Source organism: Cydia pomonella, chromosome 8, assembly GCF_033807575.1.
Source record: "Cydia pomonella isolate Wapato2018A chromosome 8, ilCydPomo1, whole genome shotgun sequence".
Lineage (NCBI taxonomy): Eukaryota > Metazoa > Arthropoda > Insecta > Lepidoptera > Tortricidae > Cydia > Cydia pomonella.
In genome coordinates, this window is record NC_084710.1 from 7,106,626 (window position 1) to 7,120,765 (window position 14,140).

At 38.5% G+C, this 14,140-nt stretch overlaps 2 protein-coding genes across 4 annotated transcripts; both read right to left on the reverse strand.

Annotated features, from left to right (window-relative positions):
- Nucleotides 1-592: 592 nt before the first annotated feature.
- On the reverse strand, nucleotides 593-4,880 carry LOC133520450 (uncharacterized). Of its 2 annotated transcripts, none has more exons than XM_061854866.1 (2): nucleotides 1,138-4,880; nucleotides 593-1,049 (listed from the first exon to the last, which is right to left on the reverse strand). In XM_061854866.1, exon 1 carries the CDS (start codon nucleotides 4,878-4,880, stop codon nucleotides 1,194-1,196), a length of 3,687 nt encoding a protein of 1,228 aa, XP_061710850.1. In that variant the 3' UTR covers nucleotides 593-1,049; nucleotides 1,138-1,193. The 2 variants fall into 2 exon arrangements, with proteins under 2 accessions (XP_061710850.1, XP_061710849.1); XM_061854865.1 differs by having other exon boundaries at nucleotides 594-1,052.
- A 32-nt stretch (nucleotides 4,881-4,912) lies between these two features.
- On the reverse strand, nucleotides 4,913-9,030 carry LOC133520452 (uncharacterized). Of its 2 annotated transcripts, none has more exons than XM_061854872.1 (2): nucleotides 7,036-7,188; nucleotides 4,913-6,767 (listed from the first exon to the last, which is right to left on the reverse strand). In XM_061854872.1, the coding sequence occupies exon 2, from the start codon at nucleotides 6,755-6,757 to the stop codon at nucleotides 4,913-4,915; it is 1,845 nt and encodes a 614-aa protein (XP_061710856.1). In that variant the 5' UTR covers nucleotides 6,758-6,767; nucleotides 7,036-7,188. The 2 variants fall into 2 exon arrangements, with proteins under 2 accessions (XP_061710856.1, XP_061710857.1); XM_061854873.1 differs by having other exon boundaries at nucleotides 5,357-5,485; nucleotides 5,578-9,030.
- Nucleotides 9,031-14,140: the final 5,110 nt, after the last annotated feature.

Here is a 14,140-nt window from a genome sequence, read left to right on the forward strand (position 1 = left end):
TTTAGGGTTCCGTAGTCAACTAGGAACCCTTATAGTTTCGCCATGTCCGTCTGTCTGTCTGTCTGTCTGTCTGTCTGTCTGTCTGTATTCTGTCTGGAATTTAGTTTAAACTAGCACCGATCATTTTCAAAGTGCATTATAATTCCGTCAGTGGTGCATAATTGGCAAGGCAACTTTGAGCCGAACTGGTTACATTTCATTCAGTAGATTAAGCAAGCTGATCAATTTGAAGCCTGGTATTGGGCTCTATCGGTTCTGATGCGAGGAATATATTCAGAATTTGGAACAGTAAAACAGGTACTTTTTTATTTAGGCATATTTATGTCACATACATCTATCTATGTAATTAAAAGTTACTTTATAGCCTTAAAAAGTGTCAGATATATAGTCAATTTTTAATATTAGAAGAACTCCAAGGTGGTCGATATGCGGTATTATGCTTGTTCCGCCAATCGGCAGACATTACACCGATAAGTCACGAGAAACCCGCTATTTTAAGGTAAATTGCCACGCAAATTCTTCGGCTCTACACACGATGGCTTGACTTTATTATGAACCTTAGTAATTCTTGGGGCTTGTCGTGACGTCTATATCTATGTAACGTTGCCAACCAGAGTAAATATTCCTTATTACTCTAGTATGAAACCATGCCTGAGTAGAAACAAGACATAACGACAAGATACATCTGAACATATACAACATAGTACTAAAGAGTAAGAGATGAAGTGATTTCTATATTTATATTCTGATCTAAATTCTAATACCATCTATATTCTATTCTGATTGTTTGGCGGAGATTCTTTCTCCGCCGCGGGCCTCCACAACTCCCCTTATAGCCCGACCCTGTCCACTCACAAACATTTGACTTATTCTTGGCTGCTTCTATTCTAATTCTCGTTCTTAGTTATCCCTTCATCTCTCTAATCTTAATAATGATGAAACTATATTTCTAACACTCACCGATTTACACCCGCAGGTCTTCCTTTTATTCTTTCCAACTGATTCCCCCTACGAACATTGTTCCATTGGGGAAAAGTCTCTTCTACCTCCTACTGACAAAGATACGTTCAAACCTTTTTTATGTTCTGTCAGTGTTACCAGTATAAACAATTAAATCTGTTTAAGGCACAGACTTACCTGCTATTTTGTTGAGGCTCGCGTTCGTCGCGACACTCCCCAACGGCCGTGAGTTTCTATAGCAGGGCTATCAGCTGGCTCGTCCATTGGGCAATCTTTTCTCTCGCCCGGACCGCCGCTGCTCTTCTACTTCTTCCTTCATTGACATTTGACACAGTTTCTACTCTCTCTACGTCTTCATCACCTTCAGACACCACTTTACCCTGCTCACCAATACCATTTTCCTGGATCAGTTCTTCGGGAGTGAGTATTTTGTCTAAGCCATTGGTCTCCAATCTAACATCATCCTCCACTGCAGTTTCTAGTGGCATCTGTTCTGTTGATTCCCTTTCAGGATATCTGGATTCTATTTCAGATATCTCTGTGCTTCCCTGTAGTGAAGATTCCTCTGCCTCCAGTACATCTGGATTTACTTGAATTCTCTCTTCTGTTCCTGAATCTTCTAGTCTAGCCTCTTCCACCTCTAATGGATATAAGTGACCTATTGATCTTATAAATTCCTTTCCTTCAACATTGACCTTTGCAACTCTGCATTCTCCATCGGCTCCTCGTTTCAAACTGATGATTTTTCCTACCTTCCAGTTCTCCCTGTTTTTCGAGTCTCCCTTAATTTGGACTATATCACCAATATGAGGGCTGCGATTAGTTTTGACTCGGGGTTCCTTGTGTGAGTGTTGGTACCTTTCACGTAGACTGCAAAGGTATTGTCCCAGAAACATTCTTTTAAATTCTTCTAGCATAATTCTTCCCTTCTTCCATCCCTCTACTAGATTTTCTTTTGTGACTGAACCACCTGGATAGGAATTTTGTATAGAAGGCTCAATCGCTATACATTTCCCATAGGTTAGAAAGTCTGTCGGCCTCAAAAGATATTCTATGTCAGACCCAACACAAGTAAGTGGACGTGAATTCGTCACAGCTTCGATTTCTTTAATGACTGTACTTAGCTGTGAGTCATTTAGAACTCTCTTTGCTAAGGTTCTCTTCATACAATTCTTTACAATGCCGACCAGCCTTTCATAAAATCCTCCATGCCATGGACTGAGCTGAGGGATAAACTTCCACCTTATTTTATTGTCCATGAAGTATGTGTTCGCCAATAATTCTGCAGTTAATTTAAACTGTAATGCATTGTCTGAGACAATGAGTTCTGGTCTTCCTCGTGTAGATATGAATCTTCTCATTGCAAGTAAACATTCTTCCGCAGTTAAATCCTTAACTACTTCCATGTGAATTGCGCGTACAGCCAGGCAAGTATACAGACAAATCCATCTTTTTATCATCTGTCCATTCTCCATAACAAGGATTGGCCCAAAATAGTCCATTCCAGTATATGTGAAAGGAGCACTATAATTAGCACGTTCTGCTGGTAGTGCTGGTGTGGAGGGAAGTTTGTAGGGACCACCTCCATGTTTAATACACTGCTGGCATTTTCTTATGATTCGCTGAACCTTCGCTCTTCCTTGAGGAATCCAGTATTTCTGGCGAATAATGCTCAGTGTATGTGGGGCTCCCACATGGTAGTATCTCTGATGAGTCTCCAGAATCAGTCTGTCTGTGAATTCCGAGTTCTTAGGTATCAGTATTGGATATTTGGTGTCATATGAACACATTGTGTTCATAAGCCGACCTTTACATCTTAATAATCCATCCATATCCACAAATAGTCCTAAATTCCTGAATAGGCTTGTTTTCTTGCCTGCTGCCTCTTGAGGGAAGTGTAATTTTTGTAAATTCTTTATTTCTGCACAGTTAATATCAGCTCCAGTGGCCGAAACCTGCATCTGACCATTGTCTTCTATATTCTCTATATCTATTGTCATTCCTTCTGTAATTTCCTGTTCTATGGTTCCTCTGACTGACTCTTCTGCTTGAGATGACGTGGTATCTATTATAGAGTCAGTTCCTGCAAAAAGAGCTGACTGGCCATGTTCTTGCAACTTTGGCCAGCCCTCCTCACTTAGCGAAAGAAATTGAGGTCCATTGAACCACAATTCCTTCTTAGTGTGCCAAAGTTCCGGTCGTGTTGCTAGATCGGCAGGGTTCAATTCAGTATTGACATATCTGGGTTCTATATCTTTGTTTTGTTTGATTTCATTTATTCTTCTGCAAACAAATGGAGGCAATAACTTGTCTGATTTCATCCAGTATAAAACTATTTCACTGTCAGACCAGAGGCATAGTCTTTTCAATTCTATTCTAAGGGTGTTCTTTACATAAGTTAAGAGTCGCTTCCCAATGACGAATCCAAGTAATTCTAATTTTGGTATTTTGAGGTCTTCCGTGTGGTTTATCGGGGTAACTCGGGATTTAGCCATTATGAGCATTACTTTAGTGCTCACTTCTTTCTTATTCACTATCCTCAGATATACTACAGCTGAGTAAGCTCTTTTAGATGCGTCAGTGAAGCAATGAAGTTCACACTCTGTGTCTTCATTTGGCGACAGGCCAACATGTCTGGGTATTTCTATTTCAGCAGCAGTCTGTAGAGCACTTACTGCCTTCTGCCATTCTTCCTCTAAGTCCTCGGGCAATTGAGAATCCCATTTTTCTTTCCTTTTCCATAGTTCTTGAAGAAGGAGTTTTGCAGGCAAAATTAAGGGTGCCGCGAAACCGCAAGGATCATATAATGAAGCAAGAGTTCGCAATATCCCTCGTTTTGTTGTAGTTGTGTTGTCTTGCTTTGTGTCGGAAAGTACATCACCCAACCTTAGTTTCAGGGTATCCTTTCCTATGTGCCAGGTAAGTCCTAATACCTTTGTCGATTCAGTGTCTTTTGATCGAAACTGTTTTGGAATAGTCTTCAGCAATCGTTTGTTGTTGGATGTCCATTCTCTTATATTCATAGACAATTCTGTGAATGTCGCCCGAGTCTTGTTTACAAGCTCACGAGCTTCCTCTAACGTGTCTGTTCCAGTGACTAAGTTGTCCACGTAAGTTCTTTCTGCTATTTCTGACATAAGGTGCTGGTCACCCTTTGACAAATGATGGCGAATCGTAGCCGTCAGCAAAAATGGACTAGATATTACCCCAAATGGGACACGACAGAAGCGCAGATGAAGAAGGATCTTCTCAGTCACTCCTTGTTTGGGGTCCTTCAGCCATAAAAACCTGGTCACATCTCTATCCTCCTGTTGTAGTCCTACTTGAAGAAACGCCTTTTCTACATCCGCTGTAATTCCAATCTTGTTAACTCTGAATCTCAATAGGAGTGCGGTCAAGTCTTCGAGCATCGAAGGTCCTCTATACATGCATTCATTGAGGCTTTTACTATTCTTGAGTTTAGCCGAACCATCATACACCACACGCCCCTTCTTCCCCTTCGGAAGAATAATATGATGGGTAAGATAGTGAACAGGATGTGTCTTAGAGTCAATTTCCGATGGATCTATTACTTCTATAACCCCTACGGTTAGTTGTTCTCTCAGAATGCTATCATACTCTTCCATGGCATCGTGTTCTAATCTTTTGATTAAGCTTGACAGTCTCCCATAAGCTAGACCATAGTTAGTGGGTAAGTCAGGGGGGTACGTTATCCAGGGCCACTTCACCTGATATCTCTTATCCTCATATTTGACTGTTTCATTAAAGTGTTTGATGGCCTCTTCCTCTCTAGTTATCTTAGGAGAGTCTACAATCCCAATACTTTCTAAGGCCCATAGAAATCTGATATCTGGTTCCCGGAGAGGCAAGTCTGGTGTTACAAAATAGGGTATTACGGATTCCTGGCATTGGCAGTACATAATAATAATAATAATAATAATAATAAAATACTTTATTGTGCACTACAAAGAAACATACATGTTACAAACAAAAAAAAAAAGGACATAAGTAAGTAGGTAACAATGACAGATAGTGTATTATTTTTCTCTTCTTGTAGGACCTTGCCGGCAATCATCCAGCCAAAATCTGTGTTAATTAAATATAAGTGATCCTTCAGCAATAGCATTTCTTTTCTGTGAAATGAATAATAATAATCACCACCCATCAAAAGTTGTGGTTCTTCACTAGCAGACCCATCATCAGCTACAACATCTACTCCATCAATTCCATCCATACTCATGGGAGAACCAAGATAATTAGTTATACGGCGCACAATGTTTACCCGAATATCCCTTCTGATACCTCTTCTTGTTATAATTTGGATGTCAACTGATGGGCTGGAAATGTTAACTGGGTCATCAGCACCGAAAACAAATACCATCAGTTCATCTTCCTGATCCGCTACTAAGTCAAGTTCTTTTGCAAGCTTCCTGGTAATATAGCTGCGACCACTGCCATTGTCAAGAATCAGCCTTCGTGTCTTAGTTCTGTTTGAGTTCTTCGGCCCCACCTCCACTATTGCCGTCTGTAGGTAAGAACAATAATTATGTTTAATATTGATATCATTATGTTTAGATAATGACATAGATGCCATAGATAACTCAATATTATTATGACCTGGCTTTTGTGGACATAAAGCTTGATTATGACTTCCTTTGCAGAAGAAGCACGGCTTCCTATTGTGGCATGTTGTTGTTCTATGTCCTTCCTTGAAGCAAATGTAACATCTTTTGCCTAGTTTCTTTTTCCTATCGTTGATATCCTGAACCACTGTGCAGGATGCATTGTAGTGCGCGCCTTGGCAAAAAATGCAAGCCATCTTAGGTTTCTTATTTTTTGACATCTTCTCAGTATTCTCCGGTAGTTTTCTTTTAAGAAACCCCCTTTTATGGGATATCCTCTTGTTTTCCTGCTTCCCTTTCTTCTGGTGGGTAGTTATATGTAAAGCTGCTGTAGAAATGTTGTCACTACTACTTGGGACAGGGCTTTCTTTAGCACTTTCCATTGCAGTTATAATTTTTTGTAGTCCGCTTCGTATATTATCTATATTATCCGTCAGCGTTAGCAAGTGTAACTCATATACCACCTTCTCAGGGAATTTGGATAGTATGGTAGACCTTAAATGATTTCCATTTATGGTTTCTCCTAAACTTTGAAGGACTCTTAAATGTCTCTCTATCATATTCAAATTTGCTCTGCAGTCCGTGGCATGTTGCGTTGCCCTTTGAACATTATTGATGGCATCATAGTGGGCATCAATAACCTTTTGCTGGTTCCCAAACCTTTCTTTTAATATTTCTAATGTTACATTATAATTTAATTCAGTTATACCAAGGCCTTCCACTGCCTGAAGGGCCTCTGCTTCTAGGCAGCCGACAAGGTATGCCATCTTCTCGGCATCAGGCAATGACTTGTCGTGTACATTACTCTTAAAACGATCCCAAAACTCTGCCCATCGCAGAGTTTCTCCTTTGAATTTTGGTAGGGCAAGTTTTGGCAACTTCGCAGTGGTAAGTGTCACTGAAGGATTTTTTAACAGAGCTTTCATTTCCACCCTCCATTCTTCCGACTGAAACTGTGTCTTGGTAAAAGTTTTTAATCTTTCACTGGAAACTTGACTGCACTTTTCTATGTAAAAATGTATTTCTTGAGTGAGTTTCGAGTCGCACTCTTCGATGAGCTGAATCTGTTTAGCTAATTTCTCTTCCGTGACCGTACCCATGGCGGTGCTTTGCGCCATCAAGTTCGATAGGCGCTCATGAATAAGTTCTAAACGAACTAACATGGCGTCGTCCATTCTGAATGTACTGAAAGCAAATAATTTCTTACAATCCTACACCTATTTTATCCATTTTATTTAGTGTATACCACAAGAACATTATTTACTAGACTTTCTCTAAGCAGAATCATTACTGGGTCCTACAGACTCAATTTTTTAGAATTTAAACAAGATACTATTTGAACTACTTCGGTGTAGTGCTACACAAGTAAACAACATCACACATTACGTAAATACGTTTTGCCAAATTGGCGTGGTAACTGGATTCTGGTAAGAAACTTTAAGAAAAAACTTACGTTTATATCCTTGCTTTGTTTATACACAGTAGAACTACAGCACAGTGTATCTTCTGTGGTAAAGTATACTCGTTGCACTTTCACAACAGGATTACATACAAGAACCACTAATCTAAACACACTTGCAATGGTATCCTTCGAAATTTCGCTTACAAACAATATTAATCAGCCATTTAGCCATACCAAGTTTTTTCTTTTTTCAGATACCTTTTATTACGATTGCGAACATTCATACTCTAACTTCAGACCAAACATTTTTATACAAAGTAACCGACTGAAGTTATTCTTAGATTAAAAGAGCGCCAAAGCTGACAAGTACGTTTCCATTTACAAATCCATATGTCATTTCGTAATTGGCATTAATAACCAATAACAAAACCCTTAATTTCTAAATAGGCCGATGACAGTTGCTTAGTACTAGTTCGGATAAATTTATGCTAACAAGAACAAACCATTACACTGCTGCCACCATAACGAGCATGAGGCGTTTTTTCGCCTACAACTCTTATCGAGGTTTTAAGCAGATTTCACACTCTCCGACATCTGTGACATGTACGCTGCTCATTTGAGTTAAGTATATTTCATCACTTCAAAATACATTATTTAGCTAGTAAATACATAAAATAAATTCACAATTAAATAAAACACATTTATTTGTATCTAGTCATTGTTTTCCTTCCGTATATTATATTAATGAGCCCGAGCTAGGATTCCTAGCATAGGGTTCTTCTGAATGACGAAATAGGAAAAAACGTTCTGTTCCTGTGAGACCAAACTAGGATTCCTAGGCTATGGACTCTGTACATCTTGCATTTCTAACAATGTGTAAACGTACATCAACTTCTCATCTGTATATAAGTTTCTAGGTCTCCACCGTTCTATGAGTTTCTAGGTCTCCACCGTTCTGTGAGTTTCTAGGTCTCCACCGTTCTGTGAGTTTCTAGGTCTCCACCGTTCTGTGAGTTTCTAGGTCTCCACCGTTCTGTGAGTTTCTAGGTCTCCACCGTTCTTTCTGTTACCTCTCCGTTTTACCTCGGAACCTCCCGAGCAAAACGAAAGGTGCTTATTCTAACGAACATGCTTATGCTTCGCTTATTAATAATATGTTCGCACAACATCTCCACCAATTTGTCGTGACGTCTATATCTATGTAACGTTGCCAACCAGAGTAAATATTCCTTATTACTCTAGTATGAAACCATGCCTGAGTAGAAACAAGACATAACGACAAGATACATCTGAACATATACAACATAGTACTAAAGAGTAAGAGATGAAGTGATTTCTATATTTATATTCTGATCTAAATTCTAATACCATCTATATTCTATTCTGATTGTTTGGCGGAGATTCTTTCTCCGCCGCGGGCCTCCACAACTCCCCTTATAGCCCGACCCTGTCCACTCACAACCATTTGACTTATTCTTGGCTGCTTCTATTCTAATTCTCGTTCTTAGTTATCCCTTCATCTCTCTAATCTTAATAATGATGAAACTATATTTCTAACACTCACCGATTTACACCCGCAGGTCTTCCTTTTATTCTTTCCAACTGATTCCCCCTACGAACATTGTTCCATTGGGGAAAAGTCTCTTCTACCTCCTACTGACAAAGATACGTTCAAACCTTTTTTATGTTCTGTCAGTGTTACCAGTATAAACAATTAAATCTGTTTAAGGCACAGACTTACCTGCTATTTTGTTGAGGCTCGCGTTCGTCGCGACAGGGCTATTGAAAATATTGAGACACGATGCTACTTTTTAGAGTTCAAATTTATTATCTATTCTTGTATACATTTTCTTGGATCCTAAGCAACTTTCATGCGAAAAAAATCTAAACTTACCCAGATCAATTTTTTTAATAAAATCTATGTTTATGTAACAACACTTTAAGTCAAAAACATTTGCATTCTGTGACTTCAAACAAACCTATAATTTTATCTATAAATTATATAATCACACCATACCGGCCAATACCGTTTATCGTATTAACGGAACCTCTGGGTCCAATGTTTAATAAAAATAATAAAACACACGAGGATTCACGGTGAGTTTAGTAGCCAAAATCTCTCATTTGATTTCTTCTCAACAAAAAACGCCTGTTTTTCTCTTTTTAGGTACGGATTTGTGCGGCAGGTATATGCCGAACGGAACTGTATCATAAATTCATCGGTTTAAAAATGAAAGCCTTCCTGCAACCATTTTTCCAAAACGTGATCCCGGAGTGGGCATTTGGCTGTTTAAAAAAGGTATGTTGGTATCTACATTTTCCTTTGTTCTGTTTGATTTAACGTTCTTTGCGGGCTTTATCTTCAATTCGCTTATTTCTAACCATCTGTAAGTATTTAATAGCATTAAATGATTTTTATTTTATTTTTGTTTTGATATGGAAACTGATATTTTTATACACAAACTTATGTGTAAACGGTACACTTAATTTAGCAAAAACAGGCGACCCAGACGACACTAGGAAAATGATTGTTGTTGAATATTGCTTGCTATAGACAAAACGGAATTAAAATTACTAAATGCGAAAAAACCGAGATAAAAGTCGGAAAAACAATTTTCACGAAAACATAATCTAAGTCTGTTTTTTATTTTTGAACTTCGATATAGTTATTTTACTGCTTCAAAAAGAAGTAAGCTGGTCGATTGAAGCTCTAAAATGTTAAGCAGGTTTGGTCCACTGAATTTATTTTCCTTATTAAAAACTCATAAGTTCTTTACAGGAAACAACACATTAAATAAATAATAAATAAATAAATATTATAGAACATTATTACACAAATTGACTAAGTCCCATAGTAAGCTCAATAAGGCTTGTGTTGAGGGTACTTAGACAACGATATATATAATATATAAATATTTATAAATACTTAAATACATAGAAAACACCCATGACTCAGGAACAAATATACATGCTCATCACACAAATACATGCCCTAACCAGGATTTGAACCCGGGACTATCAGCTTCGTAGGCAGAGTCACTGCCCACTGGGCCAAACCGGTCGTCAAACATATAGTTCTAAACAATAACATTGTATCAAATCATTTTAATTGTTCGCAATTTAACAGCAAAGGCGTAATCCCCAGCTCGCACTAGCCTCACCGTGTACCGAACGTTAACAACGGGTATTCCTTTTTTACTACGCCCCTGTCGAGTTGTGAAAAAATACAAACAATAAAAGACGGACAGAGGATGCGCGAAGCGCTTCGCCCTCGCCATAAAATTAAATGGGAAAAAGGGCTTTTTACAAACGTTTGCTACGTGCAACTTTCGAGCGGGTCACTACAGATCTGCTCGCTTAAAGTTATGAAAAATCGCATAAGTTAAACCTCCACTCGAGATAACCCCGGGTTATTGCTTTTTTGTGACGTTACGTGCTCCGCCAAGAGTTTTTGTTCAGTTGAAATTAATGTTTTAAGATCTTAAGTTGTACTGGAATAGTTAGTTGGAGTTACACCTACAATGTTAAATGAACTTTCGAGTACTCGGTTAAAGAATGTGCAAGGAAGAGGAAGGTTTTCTACAAATTACAAAAGACTTCTAAATGAATGAACTTACTATTCAATTTCTATTAAGAGAATATAACAAGATTAACGAAATTGTGCTGAAACATGTGCAGATGTAGGTATCCTTACACCATACTCGGCGAAGATAAAAGCAACTAGTGGTAAACAGCAGGCACTTTATTGTTCTATCCAAACCTATGATCTCTATAGCGGGTTTGGAATCATAGTAACTATATTTTTTTATGATGGAACCAGTCCCGAATTCGCAAAAAAATCCGGCCGGAGGGCAGAAAAAAATCTTGTGTATCTTACGCCACTGTCCGAGTTCCAACTGATCCTGCGTCGCTTTGCCAGCTTTGCTAAGGTTGTTTTTATGGTGTTTCCCCCATAGAATGATCTTAGTGGTAAGTAGTAGGTATAATATCAGAGAATTCAGAGATAGGGCATACCTTGGCTAATCGGTGATATGAAGTTATTCGGTGTTACTTATGGTCTAATCAGGATTACTCGATGTCTTTACGGCTTGTAATAATTTCCAGAAGATGGTGGCACTGTCATTCAACATGCTAAAGTACGGCAAGTACCTATCCGAACACATGCATTATAGTTGACCGTAGTTATGCAGAAAACGACCATCTCAATTTTTTTATCAAAGCATAAAGCGACCAAATCCACCGAGTTATGAGGTAAGTCACTTTGACAAAAATAAAAAGAAAGCGACCATAATAGAGAACATAATAAATATAACTATAATTTCAGAAATGGTGTACATATTCATCCATTTTTACTTAGTACATACATACATACATACATAAACTCACGCCTATATTCCCAAAAGGGGTAGGCAGAACACATGAAACTTCTAGCAATAAAGGGGTTTCAAAAAAAAATAACGAAATTGTGATATTGCACAATGTGACAGGTTGCCAGCCCATCACCCACAACACACTTGAAACCATATCCCACAGTCGCCTTCTACGACATCGATGGGTGAAAAGGGTGTGGTGAAATTCTTAACCCGACACACCACATGGGCAACTTACTACGTATTAACTTAACTTTTACTTAGTACCGCTTCAACCTTCTTAGTAAAGCTCAGTAACCACCAACTTACCAAGGTTTGCCCTACATCTTACGTATGTGTCATGGTTCAAGTTAGTCCACATCTAAAATCCTAATTTAAGTACAACTTTTTGTACTTTATGTGTATGTACAAATATTGCTGGGTTCGATGACAGGTCGAGACATCTCATCAGGGTTTACATCTGCAAATCGATTTACACTCAATAATGCACAGACCCGATTGCTGAGGGACTCAACCGTGCCATGTAGGGCTGCCAACGAAGACTAACAGCAGTTATTAAATAGCTTCAGGGTGAACTATAGAACCCTAAACCTTTATTGCTTTTATATCACGTTAAATACCTACTACTAGTAACTTTTTTATTCTGACGGAGAATGAGGATTTTTGGTTTTTTTAATTATTTATTCACCAACTTACATTTACAGTTAAACCAGACAGGCAAGTTATGGGTTACATACATACTTAAAAGTAATTAGACTATGGGTGTAGATATTGACTCTAGGTAGCGGGCTGCTGTGGCTAGGAATTTCGGTTCTGTTTATGAGAATATGTCAAGAGTGGGATTGATTATGGAAAACAATATTATTAATATGGTTGAGTGCAACATATAGAGGACTTGTGACTAATGTCATTGTACTGGTATTGGGAATTACGAACAGAGGTGTAATTCGTGGCCGGATAATTCCGCAAATAAACTGATAAACATCACTTCATATTAAATAAGTCATTCCTATTTTGAACAAAAAACCTACGAGTATGGGTTGTTTAATTTCGTTCAATTTAATCTTTGGATAGAGTCGGACCACGCTAAGTTTTCATGCCAAGTACTACGTTAAGTATGGAGCTTAAAGGGTGTGCATTTTGTGTAAAGATATTGAGGTTAGAGTCAAAAGAGTCTACCCGTCCTTGAGAAATATCTCTAAACAACTTAATATCTAAATCAGAAAACATTGACTTCGTTATTCTTATTACACGAGAGTTAATCCTATTTTCTTTTTAATATTTTTCAAGATGGAATAGAATTGTTTTGTACCCTGTTTACGTTATATTTTTAGGATACCTTTTACGAAAACAGATTACATTCAACATGTACTGACAAGGGTCTGTCGTGTTCAGGCTGTCAACAAGGACCCACTTCTACAAATTCAATGCCTATTAGTTGAACTTGAACTTTAGTATTGGCATTTTCTTGATATCGGCTGATCTGACCGACCTCACTTGACACGAAATAAATAGGGTTCAAGTGGAATAACGATTTTCTTTGTAATGAAAACTTAGAAACTAATACCGGTGGCCCAGTGGTTATACTAGCGACCTTTCAACGAGTTTAGTGTACATTGCTCTTTGCTTGTAGTTGTAGGAATATCTTAGGAAAACTTGCACATATTCTCTTAATCTTAAAGCGTAGATCAGATTTTCTTCCAAGAAAGACTGTAGCATGCAGTTCATCTTTACCACCCTGTGGTGGAGGATGCCGTCATTCTGACATTGTATGTGTCATTGCGTACATCGGCAGACACAATACAACTACCTGAGGTACCAATGTAAGCTCATTGCACGGCCGAGCTAACTAAAGTACTTAATTTTTTCCATAACTTATGAATACTGAAAGGCAAACAGTTAAAGCTACTCCTCCTTCCACAGGCCTCCGGCTGTGCTCAGCATTGGAACGTAAATGGTCGTCTCGATGAAACACGGACTCATTTAAGCGATACTTTAAATCTCAAACCGAATTGATATTGACATTTTAAAAGTTTAATTAACATTATGTAATACTTTCAAATTACTCTTGTTTATCACTTCGATCGTACGCGTGTACGGTCACGTTCGTTGGGTTCGGTCACGTAGGTTGGGGCAAATAGGAATACACAATGACAAACAGATCAGCTCAGTTACACGATGAGATGGGAATATATCAGTGTTTTAAGCAGCTGGGTAGCTAATAGGTACTTACCTTGCCTATTCTGTGCATGTTATATTCAGTTTCCACTATTGGTGCAACACACCAGTCGCAGCCCTGAGGCGGATATTAACCACTCCAGGGCTAATTGTTCCCGCTCAATTATCGACTGACAACGTGCCCGAGCTGTCCCTGTCAAAGTAACGTTTACGCGTTTGTATCTTGTTCCATTGACATAAAGGTGAAAATGTATACATAAACAGTATATTCCATTTTACGTCCGCTAGTTCATACACAACGCGAGGATTATTCCACATAGAATAACCGGCCAAGAGCATGTCGGGCCACGCTCAGTGTAGGGTTCCGTAGTTACTCTTCCGTCACAATAAGCTAAACTGGAGCTTAAAGTATAGTAAATTGTTAACCAAGGGATGAAACGGTACCGTTCCCCCGAGTTAAACAAATAGGCAAATTTGCATAATCAGTACCTAATTAAAGTAAGTCTTTTCTATGAAGGGAAAACTTTTTGGAAAGACCTTTCCAACGATACCCCACACTCTAGGGTTGAAGCGAAAAAAAAATTCACCCCCACTTTACGTGTAGGGGA

Excerpts from the sequence above, each read along its gene's own strand:
- LOC133520450 (XM_061854866.1), bottom strand. The coding sequence starts at position 4,880 with ATGTACTGCCAATGCCAGGAATCCGTAATACCCTATTTTGTAACACCA.
- LOC133520452 (XM_061854872.1), bottom strand. The coding sequence starts at position 6,757 with ATGGACGACGCCATGTTAGTTCGTTTAGAACTTATTCATGAGCGCCTA.